This window comes from Phyllostomus discolor, chromosome 2 (genome assembly GCF_004126475.2).
Source record: "Phyllostomus discolor isolate MPI-MPIP mPhyDis1 chromosome 2, mPhyDis1.pri.v3, whole genome shotgun sequence".
In the NCBI taxonomy this organism is placed as follows: domain Eukaryota; kingdom Metazoa; phylum Chordata; class Mammalia; order Chiroptera; family Phyllostomidae; genus Phyllostomus; species Phyllostomus discolor.
Window position 1 is genome coordinate 124,855,718 of NC_040904.2, and position 20,771 is coordinate 124,876,488.

Sequence of the window (20,771 nt, forward strand, 5' to 3'; positions counted from 1 at the left end):
GAGGGCGGAGAGGTGGGAGGGCGGGGTTCCGGAGAGGGCCGGGCGCAGACTTCTGCTTCCGCGGGCCGAGCCGCGAGCAAGGAGACTCGCGAATGGGACCGCAGAGTCTACGCCTTGGATGACTTCCGATTGTGCTGTTTGCCTTGCTGCCCACCAGTAAGACGGGTGTCCACATCTGTTGGTCCCGGGCTTTTCTCCCCGAGTGCCTGAGCTCTCCCCCAGCTCCGACCCTTCCCTGCAGGGAGGTCTAGGCCGGGGCGCGGGAGGGTCCAGCTAGACCACAGAGATCGGAGCTGCAGGCCGCAGCCCTCATTTCCTCTCTCGGCCCCTCCCCGAAACCCTCACGTGCCTTTCCGGTGTCGGGCTTGGCACTGGTTAGGGACTCGGCTGCAGTGACTCGAACCTTTTGCACCTCCCGACCCTCACCGCGACGGATTAATGCTCCTACCTCCCTGGCTCCTCTTAGTTGATTCCGTACTGCCAACAGCATAGGTTTTTTCCCTGGGATATAGACCTTGGAAGCCAGGTGTTTGGGAGAGTTGGATTTCATGCACTTACGAAATCATAAACAGCATTATGAGAGACGGGTGTGGTGTAGATTCGTTTTTCTGAAAGCGTTCAGTTTTTACCAGATTCTCTAAGGTAGTGCTGGTTCTTTAGAAATATGTGAGCTACATATGTGATTCTAAAAGTAAAAAGAACCCAGTGAAAGCAATTTAGTAATATATATATTTTTAAGTCAGTATAGCTAAAGTATCATTTCAGCAGGTGATCACTAGACAGTCGTGTCTGTCCGTTCGCCCCCAGCCCCCGCCCCCCTCCCCTTAACCCTGGGTTCTCTTTTTTGCTGTCTCGGTTAATCCGGGTCAACCACAGTTTGAAAATATTAAAATGGAAAATTTGGGAAATGATAAATTTGCACCGCATTCTGAGGAGCATGATGAAATCTCGTAAGTGTCCCACTCAGTCCTGCTCTGCCCTGCCTGGGATGTGAATTGTCCCTTTGCCCAGCATGTCCATGCTGTAGATGCTCCCCCACTCGTTAGTCACTTAAGAGCCCACTCGGTTATCAGATCAGCTGTGAAGGTATTGCAGTGCTTGATTTCAAGTAACCCTTATTTTGCTTAATAATGGCGCCAAAGCCATTCACATTAACTTTTACTACAGTATCCTGTTATAATTCTTTTATTTTGTTGTTAATATCTTACCGTGCCTAATTTATAAATCAGACTTTATCATAGGTATATATGTATAGAAAAAATGTGTATATACAGGGTTCAGTACTATTTGAGCATTCAGGCATTCACTGGGGGGAGGGGTCTGGGAACATACCCCACCCCCACCGCCCACCCCCGGTTGAATAAGGACTGTAAGAAATCTTAAGACATCTTACATTCTTTTTTCCTATTAAATGTTTGAAATTTGATGTATATTTTACACTTCTGCTACATCTCAACTCAGAGTAACCACATTTCAGAAGTGCTCAATAGCCATACGTAGCTAGTGGCTCCTATATTGAACAGCACAAGTCAGAGTTTAGTCTAAACTCCTTGCTGTGGTATTCAGTGTGTTTACAATCTGACCCTTATCTTTGTTTTTCCTGCTACTTGGCGAAGGATAGTTATACCCTCACCATTCAAGACCACTTGCTATTACCCTATAAATCTTTGTTCAAATTCTTCCTTCTACCTGGAATGCTCTCCCTGGGCCTGTTAGGGAGGTTCAGCTTCTGCTAAGAGGCTCTTCCTGAGTCAACTAACCTGAGAAGGGGTTTATTACACCTTCTTCACTATTCCCCTACTACTGTATACATGGCTGGATTAGAGCAGTTATTACATGCTGTTTAATTGTTCTCGAGGCTGTCTCTAGGTAATACAGTTTCCTCTTCATCTTTGTTGTAATCATGGTGGGCACCTAATAGTTGACCAGTAGATGTTTGCAGACAGAAGGAGTACACAACCAACCAGCCATACTCAATCTCTTCATTCTTTTTTTTTTATCCTCACTATCCTCACCTGAGGACAGTTTTTCATCGCTCTAGAGCTGGAGGAAGGGAGAGAGAGAGGGAGACAGAAAGAAACACTGATGCAAGAGAAACATCAGTTGGTTGCCATCTTGTAAGTGCCCCAACCGGGGATCAAACCCGTGACCTTTTGGTTACAGGATGACGCTCTAACCAACTGAGCGACACCAGCCAGGCCAGTCTCTTCATTCTCGAATGAACCTGTTACTTCTTCGTCTGGGAGATTTGTGCCTGAATGACCACCTTCACATGCACACAGATGCGAATCACATACACACACAGATGTGAATTCAAGGAAGGTTCAGGTCTGAGAAACTGAAGATGCCACTGCTGGAAAACAAGTTGGAAGGCCAAACAGTCATCTGAGATGACCAAAAGTGCTGGCCTGAGAAGGGTAGGAGAGGACAAGTAGGATAGAAGGGAGGGCTGGGAAAGCTGGCAGAGGGAGCAGAGAAGTAAGCACGCCTTCTTGGTGAAGATGTTGGTGCAATATATTGTGAATAACCAGTTAGAGAGCAGTGCCACTCGATCTGTAGAATGGGAAATAGAATCAGATATTCAGAGAAAGCAAGCAACTTACACAGGGTCACACAGCAGTTTAAGCCCAAATGAAGCCTCCTAAGCCCTTCCTGCCATACTTAACATGGGCACAGTGACAGGCCCGATTAATGTCTTCCTCACCATCTTCTACCAAGAAGCTGTGATTAGGCCTATTTATAGGGGACTGGTGCCTTAATATTCTGCCTGGTGCATCTCTTGCCAATCAAATCAGTGTGTTCTACAGTGTGATTGCTGCTTTAGTGGCACCAGGGAGTAGAGTTAATTAAACTCAGTATAAATAGACTCTGCCCTGTCTTACAATTTGAAGGAGTGTTTTTCCTTCCTGTTTTCCCGCCCCCACATGCCCCTTCTTCCTCCTGGCCCCCTTTAGCTCTAGCCTGGGTGAGCAGCGCCTGGACGCCTGGACACCTGTACCTGGAGTCACTAGCCTCTGCCTGTCCTAGCTCAGAAACAGGCCCTGAGTTTCTCAGAGGCCAAAGTAAGTAGAACCCAGGGGTCCACATTCTCTGGTTTTCCAGACCTGGGAACGATTGAGCAGTTAAGTGAGGCAGTTTTTTCGCTCTGCAGCAAGGCATTCTTTCTTGTTCATCTAGGTTTAGGAGGTTGGAATGAGATAACATATAATGAGGGTATCTAGCAGGGTCCCAAGCACCTAATGGGGACAGTCAATGTTGTAGCTTCTTTGAACCCTTCTTATCAACCTCTGTTGTCCTTACCAATTCCAGTCCTTTGTTCACTCACTAAGCAGCAGAAGACCAGCTCCTGTGGGCTCCTGGCCTCCCATCAAATGCTGTGTCCCCAGCTCCCCACCTGCACAGCCTGAGCCTGTGGCAAACAGCTGGGTGAGGGGCTGGGCTCTCTTCTGTCGTTACCTTAAGGCACTGTGGTAGGCGTGGCTCTGATGCTCTGGTTCCCACCCACAGGCACCATGACTCCTGTGAGGACCCAGCACTTGTTGGCAGGTCAGACCTACACAGTGCCCCTCATCCAGCCAGACCTTCGGCGAGAGGAGGCCATCCAGCAGATAGCAGATGCCCTGCAGTACCTACAGAAGGTCTCCGGAGACATCTTTAGCAGGTGGGTGCTGCTGCCCATCCCCACCTGATCAGGGGCTTCTCCCTGCCCTGGGAGTCATCTCTCCATTCCCAGGAAGGCACCCTCTAGGATCAAGACTTCTGCTAATTCTCGGTCGTGGGGGAGCAGGGGGCAGCTGGCTTCCCTGTGCCCAAGGGGCCCAGCTTAGAAGTTTTTTCTCACAAGAGCTGCCTACTGTACCACTTAGCTCCCTGGGTTCCCTGTGGCCCCCACCAGCCCTGGTGGTGGTACTGCTCTTCTAACTCCTCCTCCTACTGGGGGCCCTGTTCCATTACTTATCCCTGCAGTTAGCAAATATGTATTCAGTACTTCTTGTGCGTGAGGCTCAGAAGTAATTCTGCTGCTCTCCTTTGTTACAGTGGTGAATAAGGCAGTGTTGCTATCCAACTAGAGGATATACTGTGGCAGGAGAGATAGACTGTAATTAATCAATTGCATGTTAGTTTTTAATTACAATTGTGATAGACCTATTTTTAAATGATTTTGTAATAACTAATATTTATATAGCATTAACCATGGACCACCATTAATCTGAAGTGCATTAATTTACTTAGCCCTCACAACTTCATGAGGAGCTGCTGTTGTTATCTCCATTTTATAGATGAGGAAACTGAGGCACAGAATGGCTAAGATACCTGCCCAAGTGGCAGAGCTAGGGGTCACACCGGGTATTGTGGCTCCAGACTCTGGAGCTTTTACTGTCCTTCTGTGAAGGGAAGGGGAGGCCTGACTCGGTCTGGGGGAATCAGAGGAGGCATATGTAGGGGAAAGATTTGTGGTAAAATCTGAAGGATGAGTGAGAATTATTGTGAATGGGTAGGTTGGGAAGAAGAATGTTCCAGAAAGAAAGAAGAACATGAGTTGAAGCCCTGAGGTGGGCCAGACCTGAATGGAAGCCAGTGTGGCTGGGACAGGGAGAGTGAGGAGAGCTGGTGTGCAGGTGGGGCCTTTGAGGTCATTTCGTATTTTGAGTTGGTGCGTGGCAGCTTTTTGTTATCGCCAGTGCTAATCTAGCACAGTCCTTGGGCTAGAATGCTTTTTCGTTCAGTGTTTATTTAACCTGAGTGAGCTGTGTGTGCTGTTTCCTTGCAGAGATCCCAGGCTTTATGCTGTCTTTCTGTGGCCACGAGCAACCTGGGATGGGCTTAGACCCTCTCCCTGGGTGCCCACATCATGCCTCACGTAGGAATCCTTCATCCCGCCCCATTAAGGCATTTCACTACCTGACTCAGGCTCATCTCATGGTTCAAGTCATTCCCCACCCCACCCCTGCTTGCACCACAGTCCAGGGATCCCCTTCTGCATCTCTAGCAACCTCCTCCTTTTCTATCAGCTGCGGGGCCACCTCTTCCTGAAGCCTCCCTCGGTGGGAGGAGAAAATGGGGTCATTGTCTTCAGTTGGACTTGGTATAAATACCAGATCCTCTGGACTCTTCTGCCTCTTACCTTCCCACCGACATACCTGCCTGTCGCAAGCCTGCCCAGAATATCAATGTAACCAGCAGGTGGTTCCCAAGGGTTCAGGAGTTGACTCTGGAGCAGACGCCTGGCCTCCTCCTTTGCTTGTTCTGTAACTTTGGGAAGATTCCTTAACCTCTCTAAGCCTCAGTGTTCTCATCTATGATATGGTGGCAATAATGATACCTTCCTCATAGAATTGTTGTAAAGATTAAGTGGATTGATACTTGCAAAGGAATTACAGTGCCAAGCATGTAATTACTAAGCATGCAATAAATGTTCATTCTTTTTTCTTTTTTTTTTTTTAAGATTTTATTTATTTATTTTTAGAGAGGGAAGGGAGGGAGGAGGAGAGAGAGGAAGATTCAATGTGTGGTTGCTGGGGGTTCTGGCCTGCAACCCAGGAATGTACCCTGGCTGGGAATCAAACCTGGGACATTTTGGTTTCCAGCCCACACTCAATCCACTGAGCTATGCCAGCCAGGGCTAAATGTTCATTCTTAATATCATCTCTGCTCATTTACTGCCTACGGTGGTCCTCCCTTAACCTGCTATCAGTTATTGTAGAAAGGGTTAGGTGCCCCTTTTGTGCTTATTTTTGTGTTAAATATGCCCAAGGAACATATAAACAAGGGAACGCGGGCCTTTAAGAACTGTCAGTCTCAGATTATGGCCACCCCATGCCCAGGGATTGAAATGGACGCAAAAAACAGTCCACCAGAAATATTTGTGTCTCCTCACCAGGATTGTGACTGTGTGCTTGCCTTTCTCCAAGGAGAGCTTTGGAGTTTTAACATGCCTCAGTTTCCCTTCCTGGCATTTGGTGCTTGTAGACAGTTTCATGGCACGAGGAGAGGGTGAGAAAGCCATCTCCAGGGCAGGGATGAGTTGTTTGAGCGTGGGTATGTGCCCTCCAAGTGTCTGAAGAAGAGGAGGATGCTGCTCAGGAGCCCTCAGAACCAGGCTCCAAGTCACCCCATAGGCCTCCACCATGTATCCAGTTGCTGGCCCCTGAGAGACACAACATGTGTAGGGCATGGTTCCCGTCCTCAAGGACCTTGCAGTGTGGAGCAGGAGCGCAGCAGGTCTTGGCTGTTTCTTAATTGCATAGCATGACCTGTGTGGACCTCTTGGGATCTAGAGAAGAGAGAAACAAGTAAAAATTGATGGCATATTTATCCATCAGAGCTCCCCAAACCAATTTGTGCAAAAACTAACCAGTCGGTAGAGTGGGCTTTGGAGCTGAAGGGTGTAAATGATGTCATTGGGACCTGGTTTTGCTTTCACTCTCTCCCGGCTCTCTGCCTCTGGGTTGGCCGTTTTCCCAGACAGGCCTTGCTTTTGGGTGGCAAGGTCACACCAGTAGGGTCTGAGCTCCTAGGTTCAAGTTACATTCCAGCATTTCCTCGGAAGTTCCACTCACCCATTGGTTCGTCTGGGTTCTCATGTCTATGCCAGAGCCAGTTGCTGGGGCAGGAGAGGTGTGACGTACTGACGGGCTCAGATCTTGGTCCCATGTATTACCAGAAGCTCCAGGCTAAGCCCCACCTGAAGCCCAGAGTGTGATGAAAACAGGGACTGTTACTTGAATAAGGAAGAAGTAGATAGTAGCAAGGAGAACCACATGCCTCTTGCATGTGGCCAGGGAAGGCCTCCTGAAGGACAGGGGCGTGAACTAGGCCACGGTAGAAACAGGCTGTGGTTAGGCAGGACTGGGAAAGTGGGCCTGCAGGCCGTTTGGCAGAGTCTGGAAATGTGTGCCAAAGGCTTAGAGGCCAGACTGTGGAGCATGGTGTGTGTCAGAGTGTGGTATTTCCCGGCTCCCAGAGTGCAGACATTGCTGCCTGTCCCATACATTCAGCTCCCCACAGCACAAGAGAACAGGGTGTGAAAAGTCAACTTGCCATGTGTCTGTGGGTCTTACTTCCCCCTCCGATCATGTGCCCTCGGGAGCTTGCTTCTGACTTCTCTACACTCTGCAGTGCTATGGCAGTGCCCCGTGGCAGAGGAGTGGGAGAGAGGGAGGTGGGTGGGTGAAAAGTTGGGATAAGTGAGGACCCATGGGGACTTCTCTGAACAAGGCAGAGCTTGATCCAGGAGTTTCAGGGAGGCTGGATAGGTGCTTGAACAGAGACATGATGGGACAAAAGAGTTTTGGGAAGGTTCAAGGGAGCTTTTCATTCCTCGTGGGCTTTTGTGGTGGAGATGGGACCCCAGCTTGGAAGTCTCTCCCCTTAAATGTGTTCCTCCTGCTTGTAAACCTTGCAGAGAAGAGACACTTCTTTTACAAATTTATTTTTAGAGAGAGGAAGGGAAGGAGAAAGAGGGAAACATCAATGTGTGGTTGCCTCTTGAGTGCAACCTGGGGGCCTGGCTGCAACCCAGGCATGTGCCCTGACTGGGAATCAAACCATCAACCCTTTAGTTTGCAGGCTGGCACTCAATCCACTGAGCCACACCAGCCAGGGCTGGATACTTTCTATCTCTCCTCCCATTTTAGGCCCAGCCAGGCCTGGGCCTCTTGACCCTACTGGAGCTTGTGCCCAGTTCTGCAGGTAGGTGAGCTCATGGAAAATTAGCATTCCAAGCTGGTGTTCCTTCCTCCTGCTCTGCCGCAGTGGGAGCTGTGCAGAGTGGAGAGAATGATAAGTACCTCTCAGGCTTCTCCTGAGCCTCTCCTTTCTTCCCCTTGCTTCTCTTCCTGCCTAGCAGATCCTTCTGGTCCTCACCTGCCCCCATTCTCACCTGGGAGAAGCCAGGCCCAAAATATCTGCCCAGAGATGTCACCTGCTTCACAAGACTTAGATGACGAGGCAGAGGGCGTTGCAGTGGCATAGGGAGAGGAGCTGGATGGGTTCTGCAAGTGGAAGTTGGGATGCTGTCACTCACCATTCCCGTCAGCCCCATCCTTCCCTTTCTCCTCCCTTTCTCTCTACTGATTGGCACCTGGTGACTCCCAAGGTTAGGAAGCACTCAATCAGCTGCCTGCATAATTAGCAGATCATTCTTAATTATCCCTGTGAGTGGAGAAGGTAAAGATATGAAGGCAAGAGCCCAGATTCAGGGTGTGCTGTGCCCGGGGACAGGCCAGGGGAGGAGAAGCAGCAATTATGGGGCAGAAGTGGGTGCTTCCTCCCTTCCCACAGCCTCTGCAGACGCTGATCTGAGTGTGAGCTGTGGCAGCACTGCAGTGGGCCTGGCAGGCTTTATGGGAAGGGGATGGAGGGTCAGCTTTGGAGGTGGTGGGACAGGGAGCCCAAGTGCTACCCTGGCCAACCTGTCCCCCTCCTGCTGTCACAGCAGGAGGAGAGTGGTCCTTCTGGACTGCCTCCCACCTCAGCCAGGGAGTTGCTTACTGTTGCTCTCCCTCCCCTCCACCCTCCAGAGCATTTTCTTGCAAAGTGCCCATTCTGGCCTGGAATTTCCTTCTCTGTGTCCGCCTCTTCTGGCTTTCCTCTGAATGCCTAGAGTCCCTCATCCCTCCCTCCACCTTATGGGTACTAATAGCAGAGGTTAACTGAGAACTTAGGATATGTCAGCCTGTATAGGACATATATTCACTCATTTTTGACCTTTACAGTAATTCCATGATATAGAATTCTTAGTCCCACTTTTCAGCTGAAGAAACTGAGGTCTAGGCCAATTAAGTGACTTGTCCAAGGTCATTCTGCCACTACACAGATGTTAACCCAGGTCTATGGGACGTTGTAGTTATTTATCTCCCCAGTAAACTGGAATCTCCTTGAGAGCAGATGTGTGTTATCTGATACATCTCTGTTCCAGGCTTCGAGCAAACAGACTGAGCCGGTTCTGTCCCCGATGCTGACGGGGCCAGCCCTTCCTCTACTGAGGTCTGAGCAACATGTTATAGGGACATAGCTTCCGTGACGAACCTGGAAACTGACCTACTTCAAAGCTGGCGGCCAGGCCCGGGGGCTGTAGATCAGGAGTGGCAAACAATTGCCCTTTTGCCACCATGCCCTGCCCTCGAGGTGGGCATTGCTAATTCGTTGTTGCAGTCAGTTCCAGCCCCAGTGTGGCCTAACAGTCCTCCCCAGCGCAGCCTGCCGAACAGTTACCGCCAGTCAGCAGAGATGCCATGTGGGCTGAAAGCTTTCTCATCTGGGGCCTGTACTCCTCTCAGCATCATGGTGCATCAGTGTAAGAGATTGGACTGTCCATGAGCTGTCGAGAGACCAGCCATTACTTACATTTACAGGTTTTTGGATAAGAAAAGAACCCTGGAAATCCTGTCTTCCATTCCCCTGCCCTACACAAGTATCTCCCTTGAAGCTTTCCTGACCACTGGTCATGCAGCTGGAATCTGATTGCTTTGCAAAGCTCTGCAGCTTTGTGAGAGTTCTTACACAGAACCGAGGTCTCCTTCCTTGTAATCCGCCCACTGGTCCTTAGGCTGCCCTCTGGGGTGACAGAAGAAGCCTGATTGTTTTCCACCTGACAGGACTTGTGGTATTTTTTATACTTGGAGGGAATTATCATATTCTCTAAGTCACCTCGTCTGTAGCCAGACATCCTTCGGTTACAGGAGTTTCTCACTCATCACCATCCTCATTACCCTCGTTTGGACATTCATTAACTTGTCGCTTTTTATTCAGCCAGTGTTTGTTACACGTCAGCCACTGTCCCAGGTGCTAGAGATACAGCAGTGAGAAAGGAACAGTCTCGAATGGAATTGAGTCCTCTTCAACGAGGATCCAGTCTGAAGGAGACACAGCTGTGGATGATATCGGTGCCTGGCGCAGGTTAAGTTCATTAACTCAGGGCCCTGTTTCCTCTCTAGTGTTTCTAAGAGAATGGATGCTCCCTGTTTATTGAACAAGGTAGAAGAGGGACCAGGAGCTCTCTGTCCTAAGGTTGTAGTTCCTTTTTAAGCTGCTTAACATGCTTTTAGCTCATCCTGAATTTGTACTTAACCAAACCTCAGGTCTTTTTCCCCCTAAACTACTCACACTCCCCCTCCTGTCTTTGCGCGCTTGACTTTTCAACCTGAACGCGGGCTGCACGTTCACTCCTTGTCAGTTTGTCCTGTTGGCTGTGTTCCATCCCTCTGGCCTCAGGATTATCTGAGTCTGGATTCCTTCGCGCAGACCATGTTTGACCCTCCCCCGTTTGATATCTCCAGTTTGCTGATCAAGTGGTGAGGACAGCAGACGGGGCCCTGCCACAGGCCTTCGTGCTGGGCTGAAGTCAGTCCAGTCCTCAGCAGTGCCTTCCGGACTGTTGCTCATCCGCCCTCATTTTCCTAAGTGGACTCTCCTCCAGCCCCACAGCCTGATCTGTCCACAGATCAGAGATTTTCTGAGAAGCCGTCAGAATCCTTGCTGAGCCCAGATGCACTGTGTTTGAGGTTCTCCCCTGACACACCAGTCTGGTGACCCTGTGAGGGAAAGACATGCTGTGCATTTGGAACAGTGCTGGCCCCTGGGACCTGCCTCTTCCTTTCTAAGTGTCTACAGACCCTCTATTTAGTCATCCATTCTGGAAATTTGCCAGGGTTCATTGTTAAGCTCGTTGTTTACAATTTTAATAAATCAGCCCTTCTCTCCTTAATGGAAAAATCTGACAGGGCAGCCTTTGTCCGTGTCCAGGTTTGATGTCCCTCCCTCTCCACGTCAGCTTCAAGTGGAGCGCTTATGTAACCACTGAGGTTGCCTCGGCACTCAGGGCCGGAGTGGCAGAGTGGAACTGGAGGGCAGAGTGGGAGCAGCTTGTGGCCGTGTACCACTTCCCTGTGGATGAAGACCTTTCTCCCTGCCAGGAAACATGGAGCTCGTGCTGGAACAGATGCATAGTTCTGTGTTCTGCTGTTGGAAGGAAGGCAACTACCCTCTTGTTCTTTCTCTGCATTGCTGTCCGACTCAGACCAATCTGTCAAGGAAAACTAAGCTGCTTTGGGGGCCCGCTTGCACCCCAGCGCTCATCTTATTCTCCACCTCTGGCCCATGAGGGGTTGGGAGTAATAGAGTTCAAGACTGAAGCCCCTAGGTTGTGATATTAGCTGGTGGACCCGAAACCAGCTAGAGTGGTGAAGGTGATTTGGGAAGGCTGGGCCAGAGTAGACTGTTCATTTCAACCTTTAGAGAAATCTCAGCGTCCCCTGGTCCTGCAGTCCCTCCCTTCCCCTCACCCCCTGCAGAGGCGGTGAGTCCCTCTGCTGCTGGCGTATCTTCCCACCTGCCCCCAGGCACTCAGCTTAGGACATTGCCTCATTTCCCCTGCCTCACATGTGTGCTCGCTCCTGCCAGGTGAATGCAGAGATGTGACTGCTCTGAATGTGGAATGTGGTGGTGGTGGGCAGGAGCTAGTGTTCTTACAGGTGGGGGAGCCTTTGAGGGAGGATGGACTGGCACACCAGAGAGTTAACGCTGCTCTAAGAAGCCCCTTGCTATTACTGAGTAAGGTGGGGTCGGAGTAAGTGAGGCTTGTCTGCATTTATGTTTAGGTCACGTGGGTGTGAGTCTTCAGTAACCACAGAGGGGCCTGCACAGGTACCAGGTGCTGATCTAGTCACTGGGAATACACAGGGAACAAAGCAGGGTCCTCAGTCCCCTGGAGCACATGTAGGCAAGAGACACGTAATGTCAAGTGGCACTGTGTGAAAGTAAAGCGGGGTGGGGGTTGGAAAGTGATGGGTGTGTGTTCACATTTGCGGTCAGGAAGGCCTCAGCCAGGACGGAGCTCCGTGCAGTGAGGGAGCGAGCCACATGGACGTCTGGGGGGGCAGCATTCCATCTGATGCAAACACCATGTGACAAGCGCGAGTTTGGCATGTTCAGGGAATAGCAGGGCAGAGAGTATTGCGGCAGCTGACTGATCAGGGCAGGAAAGGGCGGGTGGAAGCCTGTGAGCAGCCAGGCCACAACCATGAGACCCTTGGTCAGGACCTGGTATGTATTTACATGAGCCATTTGCCCTGCAGCAGGGCAGTCCCTCATGAACGGGTCCAGGACTTGAATTTAGGTCCAGCCTGCTGAACTCCAGTTTCCTTGTCTGTAAGTAGGTGAACGTGTCCATTTCAGTCATGATGATTCTGACTCTGTCTGCCCCAGCTTGAGGCTATAAACTCTAGGGAGCAGAAACCATGTCCCTTCAGGCACCAACTTGGGGCCAGGGTGATTATCCACGCCTACCCAGAGCTTCAAGGAACTTAGCAGAGTGCATTCCTAGACCCTTCAGTTCGGATAACCCTTGAGAGTTCACCCAGGCGATTTCAAGATTGACCCTAACAAGCAGGTAACATTGTTTTTTAAGAATCCTTGCTCAGGCCCCTGGTTTTGTTGCAGGTTTGCTGTTAGAAGCAGGAGGTGCACAGGAGGCTACAGTGGCTTGAGGAGCAGCCCCCAGCCCCTGTAATCTTTTCCCTGGCAGGATCTCCCAGCGAGTAGAGCTGAGCCGGAGCCAGCTGCAGACCATTAGGGAGAGGGTCTCCTTGGCCCAGGCCAAGATTGAGAAGATCAAGGGCAGCAAGAAGGCCATCAAGGTAGCCCATGTGTCCCTGTGGCTGGTGGGCAGTTGCAGATGTCCCATTCTCTGCCATATCCCTGTGCCTCTGAGGTTGCCCGGGTCCCTACCTTCACTCTCTAGCCATATCTCCAGCTTTCCTCTTTCTCAGAAAGAATGTCCCCACCCCAACCCTAGTCTCTCTGGCACTTTTGGGGGCCCCTGACAAAGTGATGTCAGACTTCCCATGTGTCCGCAGGTGTTCTCCAGTGCCAAGTACCCAGCTCCCGAGCACCTGCAGGAGTACAGTTCCATCTTCATGGGTGCCCAGGACTTTGGCCTGCAGAGACGCCCCCGCCACAGAATCCAGAGCAAGCACCGCCCCCTGGATGAGCGGGCCCTGCAGGTCTGGTGGGCACATGCAGGTCACACACTGCAGGGGGTGACCAATGGCAGCATGGGTGTGGGGAAGGAACTAAAGGCCGCCTTAGGGTACTGTTCCGCCAAGAGGATTCTGACAGCATGGGGTGGAGGTCACTGGTCTGGTCCTGAAACCTCCATCCTTCTGTCCCATTCCACACCCACCCCCAGGAGAAGCTGAAATACTTCCCTGTGTGTGTGAACACCAAGGTGGAACCTGAGGATGAGGCCGAGGAAGGGCTTGGGGGTCTTCCCAGCAACATCAACTCTGTCAGCTCCTTGCTGCTCTTCAATACCACCGAGAACCTGTATGGCCAGAAGTGGGGCTAGGGAGGGGTGGTGGGAGGCCTGGCTGGCTTAGAGGGGCACTCAGGGGGTGTCAGACTCAGGTGCAGCGGAAGTCTGCAGCCTGCAGAGCCAGGACCAGTTTGCTTTGCCTTGTAAGGCCTGGGAACCCATGGTACAAACTCCTTGTGGCATTTGATGAAGTGGGAAAAGATCAGGACCATGGGCCTAGAACAGATGACAGATTGCCTGAAGTCCACCCCACCTCTGCAGGTACAAAAAGTATGTCTTCCTGGACCCCCTGGCTGGTGCTATAACAAAGACCCATGTGATGCTGGGTGCAGAGACAGAGGAGAAGCTATTCGATGCCCCTTTGTCCATCAGCAAAAGAGAGCAGCTGGAGCAACAGGTAGAGATAGATGATGCTTCGGTGGGAGGGGGTACAACTGGGTGAGGAGATGGGGCCCTGCCAGCCCTGCCAGGGTGAGGGACCTGTTGAGCCCATCTGGGCCCTACTGACTGGTCCAAGGTCAAACTGCAGCACCCCAGCTCACAAACCCCCACCTAATCCTGCAGTTACCGGAGAACTACTTTTGCGTGCCTGACCTGGGCCAAGTGCGTGAGAATGAGGGGCCCTGCCAGCTTCCTGACCTGCCAGGCATCGCTGATGTCCTCAGGTGCAGAGCAGCTCTGGGCCCTGGCATTGCCCCCTCTGCCCCAGGCACCATTCCAGAGCTGCCTGCCTCCCCACAGAGGTGGCTGAGCCAGGTGAGCCTGAGCCAGGAATGGGAGTTGGGCCATTTTCTTCCTTAGATACCTCACGCTCCTCACACTTGTTTCAGACCTAGAAGATGGGGTGCTAACAGCACCCCCACCACCACCACCGCCGCCGCCACCTCCCCCGGCTCCAGCAGTGCTGGTCAGTGCTCCCTCACCCCCACCACAGACCTTGGCCTCTCCAGGTCACGATGCCCAGGAGGTTGACAGCAGCTCTTCTCCTCCAGGCAGGAGCAGGGGCAGGGCGCCAGGGCACATGTGTGTGTGTGTGGGCGGGGGAATAGGGTGCTCTCTTAGAGGGCGCCTCCAAGTTTCTGCATCCCTGAAGGATTTTCTATAGTTTGGCTAAATGGCCATAAATTCTACAGTTTCAGGATTGTTCTAATTTTAAATCTTGTTCCATTGGGGTCATTAGTAGTAGTTTCCAAACCGTGTCCAAAGAGCCCTGGAATTCTCTCCTCCACGGTGGAGGGCGCCTGGGCAGATGGCTCTGTGGGCTCCCCACTGACACCAGTGGAAAAAGAGGGGCCACTCATATCATTGAAAACTACACAACAAAATATCCATGGGTTCCTTAAATTGCAGAATTGCAGTTTTAATGTATCTCCCAGTCATCTCCCCCCTTCCAGTAGAAGGCCGAAAATCCCTTGCTGGATCACATGTCACATTTAGATGTTCAGCATGTCAGAAACTCTCAGGGCCCCCTCTGTAGGTGGCAGCTGAGCTGGGTGGGGATGGGAGAGGGTCCTGAGCTCAGGCAGTCAGCATCCAGGTTTCACCACAGGCCTGGCTTCACCAGCCGGCTTCCTCTTCATGGAGAGCCCCTCCTCACAGCCAGGCTGCTGAGGGCTCCTTGGGACCCCCAGAACCTTACACTGGGCAGGGCTGTCCCACAGCCTAGCCCTGCCTGAGCAGCCTTTCTTCCTAGTCCAGGGAGCTCCCAAGGAAGTGGCGGACCTCTCCAGTGGCCAGGCCCCTCTGTTGCAGTCCATCCACCAGGCTGGGGGCACCTGCAAGGCCAAGCTCTGCAGCGTCAGGGAGGGCAAGGCGGATAAGAAGAAAGAGAAGGAGCAGGAGTAAGGGGAGGGGACTCTGCCGCACCCACTCCAGGAAGGCTCTGAGAAAAGGGCCGCCTCTTCAACCACCACCAGACTCCAACAGGGTGCTCCTTGCCACTCATGTGTGGAAAGGCCAGCCCCCTGCTGTCCCCTGGGTGTTTGCTGGAAACCCTGGGTGGCCACCATAACATCCTCTTCTCTGCTGCCTGGGCAGTGGGTTCCTGCTGGGTTTTGGAGCCTGCTGAGCGGAACTCTGCCTCTCTAAGCTGCTAGGCGACAGAGCCTCACCCAGCTCCAAGTACAAGAGAGAATCTTCTCAAACTCGGCCAGTTGTCCGAGGAATGGACAACGTCTCAGGTTGGGACCTGAGATATTTTAGAAACAGAGGACCTGGAGAGATGGCTCAGTCCTGCTTCTCTAAGCCCCTTGGGGCTACAGATTTCTTCCGCTGGGAGGCTGGCATAAACGGGACACTTGGGCGTGAGGCCGCAGTCCTGCACTTGAGTCCCAGCTTGGCTTCTGAGCTTTGCACTGTGACCCGGGCCAACTGCCTAACACTCTGGGCTGCTCACACACACACTGGGGCTGCTCTTTGGCGGCCCTTTGTCTCACGGGGTGGCTATGCCCGTGTTCCTCAAACGTGAACCATTTTCTTATCCGTGCCCTGGTGCTGGACCCACTGACAGACTGAAGCTCCACAAGCCGGTGGTGACCTGGTGGCTGTGGAGAGGGCTGGGGTGTCAGTGATGAAGAAAAGAGGACAAATGTGACTGAACCCTGAGGTGGTCACCCAGGAGCAGGTTTCATGCTTGGTCTCTTCGTCCTTCCTCACCGGTGGTCTCTCCTGTTGCAGTGAGGGCCACAGGCCACGGTGGGGCCTGACGTCACATCTCTCCAACAAGCTGGTCCTGAGGCGCAGAGGTAGGTGGAGCAGTGCTGCCTTCCGGGGACTTGGGGGGTTGTGCGCCATGCACACTCTGCCTTTTCTTGTTTCTCAGTCTCCAGGGGCTTCTAAGTCTCTAGGGGCTGGGTGAACTGGTGCCCCAAAGCACCCCCCTCACCGACCACCTTTTCCCTCCCAGGCGTCTCTGGGAAAGGACCTGGGACCTGGGCCAGTGAAGGGCAAGGAGGAGACTTCACTCGAATGTCAGACTCCATGCCACCTCTGCCTCCCCCACAGTAGCCACCTGGAGAGGGAGATGAAGGTGACTGGGAATCCTAGGGGCTCAGTGGCCCCTTCTCCCCAAACCCAGGCTGAGCCTCTTGCCCTCACACGGGAGCAGCTGGGATGGGCTCCTTGGCCTGCAGGTGCCTCAGCCCCTGCTGCCCTTGGCGGGATGGGGATCTTGGAGGGCCACCAGGGCTGTGGCTGGGTCCTCTTCAAGAAGCAGGGAGGCTGGCTCCTGAGGGGTCAGGGAGGGGGCCCTGGTTCCATGCCTGTGCTCTACCCACCTCCTTCTTCACTGGTGTGCTCTGCTCCTCCCTGACACTTTCACATACAGCAGTGCACAAATCAAGAAAGAAACAGAAAGCAGAAAGGCATCAACTGACAGTGCACATTTAATTAAAGAAATAGAGCCATGCAGAGTGGAAACTTTTCTGAGCCAGGGCCTGTGCTCCTGTTCCCACTGGTCTCAGGCAATGGGGCTGGGTGCTGAGGGGACCAATGCCCCTTTCTCTGGGGTCAGGGAGAGAAGAGGTGTAGTCAGTAGGGGCAGTTGTTGCAGATGGGGGCAGGGGTATTCTCACACAGGAAATACTGCCTGGCTGACAGACACAGAGTATCTAAAAGCAGTCATGCTGAGAGCCTAATGGCCCTTGGTGTAATTGCTGGTGTCAGGGGAAGTGGTGTCTCAGAGTCTGCCCAAGTGGCTGAGAGGGGGAGAGGCCCTACTGAGTTGCAGGACCTGCTACCCAACCAGGGGGATAAGGATGCTGGGCAGGGCCTGAGCAGGTTAGGGAGCAGCCTGGAAGTAAAGGAGTGAGGCCAGCAGGTGGCGCAGCAGCGCACAGGGCCCTGCTCCTAGTGACCTCAGTGCCAGATTTCTCCTGGGTGGTGTTTAATGGCCAGATGGCAGCTGGAAGAAGGGACCAGAAGCCTGAGGGCAGAGGAGCCCCGACTCGGGGCCAGGGTTCTGGGAATGCAGAAGTTCCTTAATTTGGAGGAAAGGGTGAAGGTCTCGAACAGCTAATTTGATCCAGGAGAGGGAGAAGAGGACAAAAGGGAGGCAGCAGAGGCCTGCTCCACCTCACCTCCCATGAAGTGGATGCTGAGAAACAAGCAGGGACAGAGATGCCGCAGTGGAAGGTGCAGCTTCCGCAGCTGCCCAGAAAGGCTGGCAGGAAGCAGGGCAGGGAGCTCACTGGGCCGTGGTGGACAGGAGGAGAGGTCCAGTGTCTGGGAGGGGCCCGAGGATGGCCAGGACCCGGTGCTCAGGAGTAACCTAGTTTTTGCCTATTGGTCTCTGTGCCTATTCCTGGGTCCTGCCGGCCTGGTGATTCCAGAAGGGGGCTGGTCTGCATGCCAGACAAGCGTGGACGTCCCTCAGGAGAGGACAGACTTCTTGTGATGAAACTGGGGAGACAGGGCAAGACCATGGGGCAAGACCATGAAACACTAGATGGGGGTCTTGGTGGGAAGTTCTCGGGGAGCAAAAGGCAGGACTGACCTTCTGCAAAGCAGCAAAGGCGGCACCAAAGGTGACTTTGACCTCCACACGGTCTTGGATCCAGGTGGGCAGTTTTGCCAGGACAGGTAGACAGACATACTGCTGGTCCAGCAGCACTGTGCTGGTGAAATCCTTCTGGTGCCTGATGGCCCTGCCTGGATGGGAACAGGTTGAGGCTCTGATCAAACCTGCCTCCCAAGAGAGCACTGCTATTTTATCCCCTTCCCTTCCTCAGTCCCCAGAATGGAGAGATGGCCAGGAACAGACCCCATCCTGTTGTTACAGAACAAGGGGGGGCTTGGGCCGATACACTATTACCCAGAAGAAACCCCCCAGGTTCGTTATGTCCACTGCCAGAAGAAAGACGTCTCTCAATGCCAGAGATTCGTGAAAAGGAAAGGAAACATTTATTTAATGCTATACAGACTTAAAGTAGTGACCTAATGTCTTCATCAAAATCCCAAAGTCCCTTAAAACACCCACAAACAGACACAGTCCTTCCTTCCCCCCTTTGCCTGGTCTAGGGTACCATATCTCAGGAAGGAAATAGAAGTCCATGGCTCAGGCAGCCCCCACTTCTTCCCATTAATCCGTCTCAGCTGGTAGGCCTCCCTCGGTTCCGGCATCATCAGCTGTGTCGCCAGGATCTCTGCTAAAGCCCAGTGGTGGTTCCCCCTTCTAAAGCTGCGGGGGTCCCCACCCTGGCAAAGCCGCGAGGTTCTCTCTCCACTGCCCCAGCCACGTGGTCCTCCCTGCACAGTGGCTGTGAGAGTCTCCACTCTGCCAAAGCTGCAGGTCCTGTCGATAGCTGCAAGAAGGGGGGTCGCCACTCTGCCAAAGCTGAATGATTGGTGATTCTCTGCTAAAGCCGCATGGTGATTCTCTCTCTCAGGGGTGCGGGAGTCCCCAGTCTGCTAAAGACCAAGTGGTTCTCTCCTTCCTGCGCATTGGCTGTGGTCCTCTCTCTGCACTGCCACAGCCGAGTGATTCTCCCGGCAATGGATGCCACGTCTGGGTTTAAATCCCCACACCAATTTTCCTCTGCAGCCCCATTTCCGACTCCTCCCACACTCAGTTACACCTGCCAGCACTCTCAAAGCCTTCCAGCTTTACTGGGCTGCCATCGTGGGTCTGGGCAGGTGTGGTCCCATGTCATGGAGCCAATCTTCTCTAAGCTCCCACGCAGGCACTGTAACTAGGGGGGCCTGCCCCCCAGTTACATCTTGGTGGGGAAGTTACTTCCATCCCTCTGGCTCAGAGCATGGCCACAGCTATTTAACATATCTATGCATTCAGTTAAAGGTTAGAGATATGTTAAATGACCATGCCAGAGGTTAGCTTCAAAGCTGTTGCTATGCAAAACAGCTCTCAATGGCCCTGCTCCCTTTGTCCCTTCCCCAACCCATACAAGGAGGGGAGGGTGGTGAGGACATCCTAGTATTTCCTGAACACCTTGAGTTCTGGGCCTCATTTCAAATCCCTATTTGGGGTACCCCCTCTTGGCTGCACCCTGTTACACTGTCATCTCCTTCCTTCCTCCCTCCCTCTCCAGTGATTCATCCTGATAGCTAGGAGCAGCCCCAGGCTCACCTACAGACTGACTGACAGCCTTCATACACAGATTCTCCACGAGAGCCTTTCCTGGGGCAGGCTGACCTGCGGCTCGGGGCTGGGAAAGGCAAAGGAAATGACCTATCAGAACTGTTTCTTGCCTCCTGCCTGGCATCCTGAGAAAATGACACTGCCAGGCTGTGAGCAAGACCAATCAGCTTCCAGGGCACAATACCAGTGGCTGATAGGATACGTGATATGACTTGCAGCTCCAGAGGGAGGACACTGCCATCCCTCTAGAACAAACAGGAAACAGTGGCACACAGCAAGGGGCTGTAGGAAATCCCAGTGTACCTCAGTCCTCAGGGCTACTGAGCTCTCCTGCCCTTTCTCCTCATCTTCCCAAACTGGAGGCACTCACAAGGGCCTGATCCGGGTAGGCCATCTTCTCTCGGAGCTTCAGAGACCTGACATTGGGGTAGGGCATGCCCACCGTGACCACACACCTGGCGTGGAGGTATAGGAGGGTGCAGCCAGGGGGCCCCCAAAAGAAGGACTTGTAATGGGGGTTCAGAACTCAAGGTGTGCAGGAAATATTAGAAAGATATATAAGATGTCCTCACCCTCTACCACAGGTGTGGGTTGGGGGAAGGTACACTTGGAGCAGGGCCATTGAGAGCTGTTTTGCATAGCAACAGCTTTGCAGCTAACCTCTGGTATGGTCATTTAACACATCTATAAGCTTTAACTGGTTGCATAGATATGTTAAATAGCTGTGGCCATGCTCTGAGTCAGGGGGATGGAAGGGACTTCCCTCCAAGATATAACTGGGAGGCAACTCCCCCAGTTACAGTGCCTGCTTGAGAGCTTGGAGAAGATTGGTTCCATGACATGGGGCCACCCCTGCGCAGACTCATGATGGCAGCCCAGTAAAGCTGGAAGGATTTTTAAACCCAAACGTGGCAGCCATGGAGAGAGAACCATTCGGTTTTGGCTGAGTGGAGACTCCTGCAGCCATGTAAGGAAAGGGAGCTACACAGCTGTAGCAGTGGAGAGAGGACCACGGGCCTGCAGCCATGTAAGGAGAACCATGCACTTTTGGCACAGGGGTACCCCCCCCCCCACCCCTGCAGCCATGAGAAGAATCACCACCATGCAGCTTTAGCTGGAGATCCCAAGGGAGGCCTACCAGCCGAGCACGGATTACTGGGAAGAACCGGGGGCTGCCTGAGCCATGAACTTCTATTTCTTTTCCTGAGATACAGTACCCCAGACTGGGCAAAGGGGGGAAGGAAGGACTGTGTGTGTTTGTGGGTGTTTGAAGGGACTTTGGGATTTTTTTTTAAAGATTTTATTTATTTATTTTTAGAGAGAGAAGGGAGGGAGGGAGAGAGAGAGAGAGAGAGAAAGAGA

The 20,771-nt window shown here is 52.6% G+C and overlaps 2 protein-coding genes across 4 annotated transcripts in view; one reads left to right on the forward strand and one right to left on the reverse strand.

Moving 5' to 3' along the window:
* On the forward strand, positions 1 to 16,690 carry WASHC1 (WASH complex subunit 1). 3 transcript variants are annotated; one of them, XM_036018522.1, is made up of 11 exons: positions 1 to 156; positions 3,508 to 3,661; positions 12,527 to 12,638; positions 12,858 to 13,004; positions 13,190 to 13,326; positions 13,577 to 13,712; positions 13,880 to 14,069; positions 14,140 to 14,317; positions 15,006 to 15,161; positions 15,992 to 16,059; positions 16,221 to 16,690. In XM_036018522.1, the coding sequence occupies exons 2-9, from the start codon at positions 3,513 to 3,515 to the stop codon at positions 15,133 to 15,135; spliced, it is 1,179 nt and encodes a 392-aa protein (XP_035874415.1). In that variant the 5' UTR covers positions 1 to 156; positions 3,508 to 3,512; the 3' UTR covers positions 15,136 to 15,161; positions 15,992 to 16,059; positions 16,221 to 16,690. The 3 variants fall into 3 exon arrangements, with proteins under 3 accessions (XP_035874415.1, XP_035874413.1, XP_035874414.1); XM_036018520.1 differs by having other exon boundaries at positions 14,140 to 14,307; positions 15,009 to 15,161; XM_036018521.1 differs by lacking the exon at positions 1 to 156 and adding an exon at positions 168 to 374 and having other exon boundaries at positions 14,140 to 14,307; positions 15,009 to 15,161.
* DDX11 (DEAD/H-box helicase 11) overlaps positions 16,681 to 20,771 on the reverse strand; it is a 16,247-nt gene continuing 12,156 nt past the window's right edge. The window contains 4 exon segments of the mRNA XM_036016358.1: positions 16,681 to 17,713; positions 17,808 to 17,962; positions 19,398 to 19,476; positions 19,780 to 19,864. Of these exon segments, the coding sequence (XP_035872251.1) occupies positions 17,684 to 17,713; positions 17,808 to 17,962; positions 19,398 to 19,476; positions 19,780 to 19,864 (349 nt within the window). The 3' untranslated portion in view covers positions 16,681 to 17,683.

What these genes read in the sequence shown, in the direction of transcription:
- WASHC1 (XM_036018520.1), top strand. Translation starts at nt 3,513, where the DNA reads ATGACTCCTGTGAGGACCCAGCACTTGTTGGCAGGTCAGACCTACACA. An exon ending in TCCGGAGACATCTTTAGCAG is followed by an intron (nt 3,662 to 12,526) that starts GTGGGTGCTGCT and finishes TTTCCCTGGCAG; the next exon opens with GATCTCCCAGCGAGTAGAGC. An exon ending in CCCACAGAGGTGGCTGAGCC is followed by an intron (nt 14,070 to 14,139) that starts AGGTGAGCCTGA and finishes TCCTCACACTTG; the next exon opens with TTTCAGACCTAGAAGATGGG.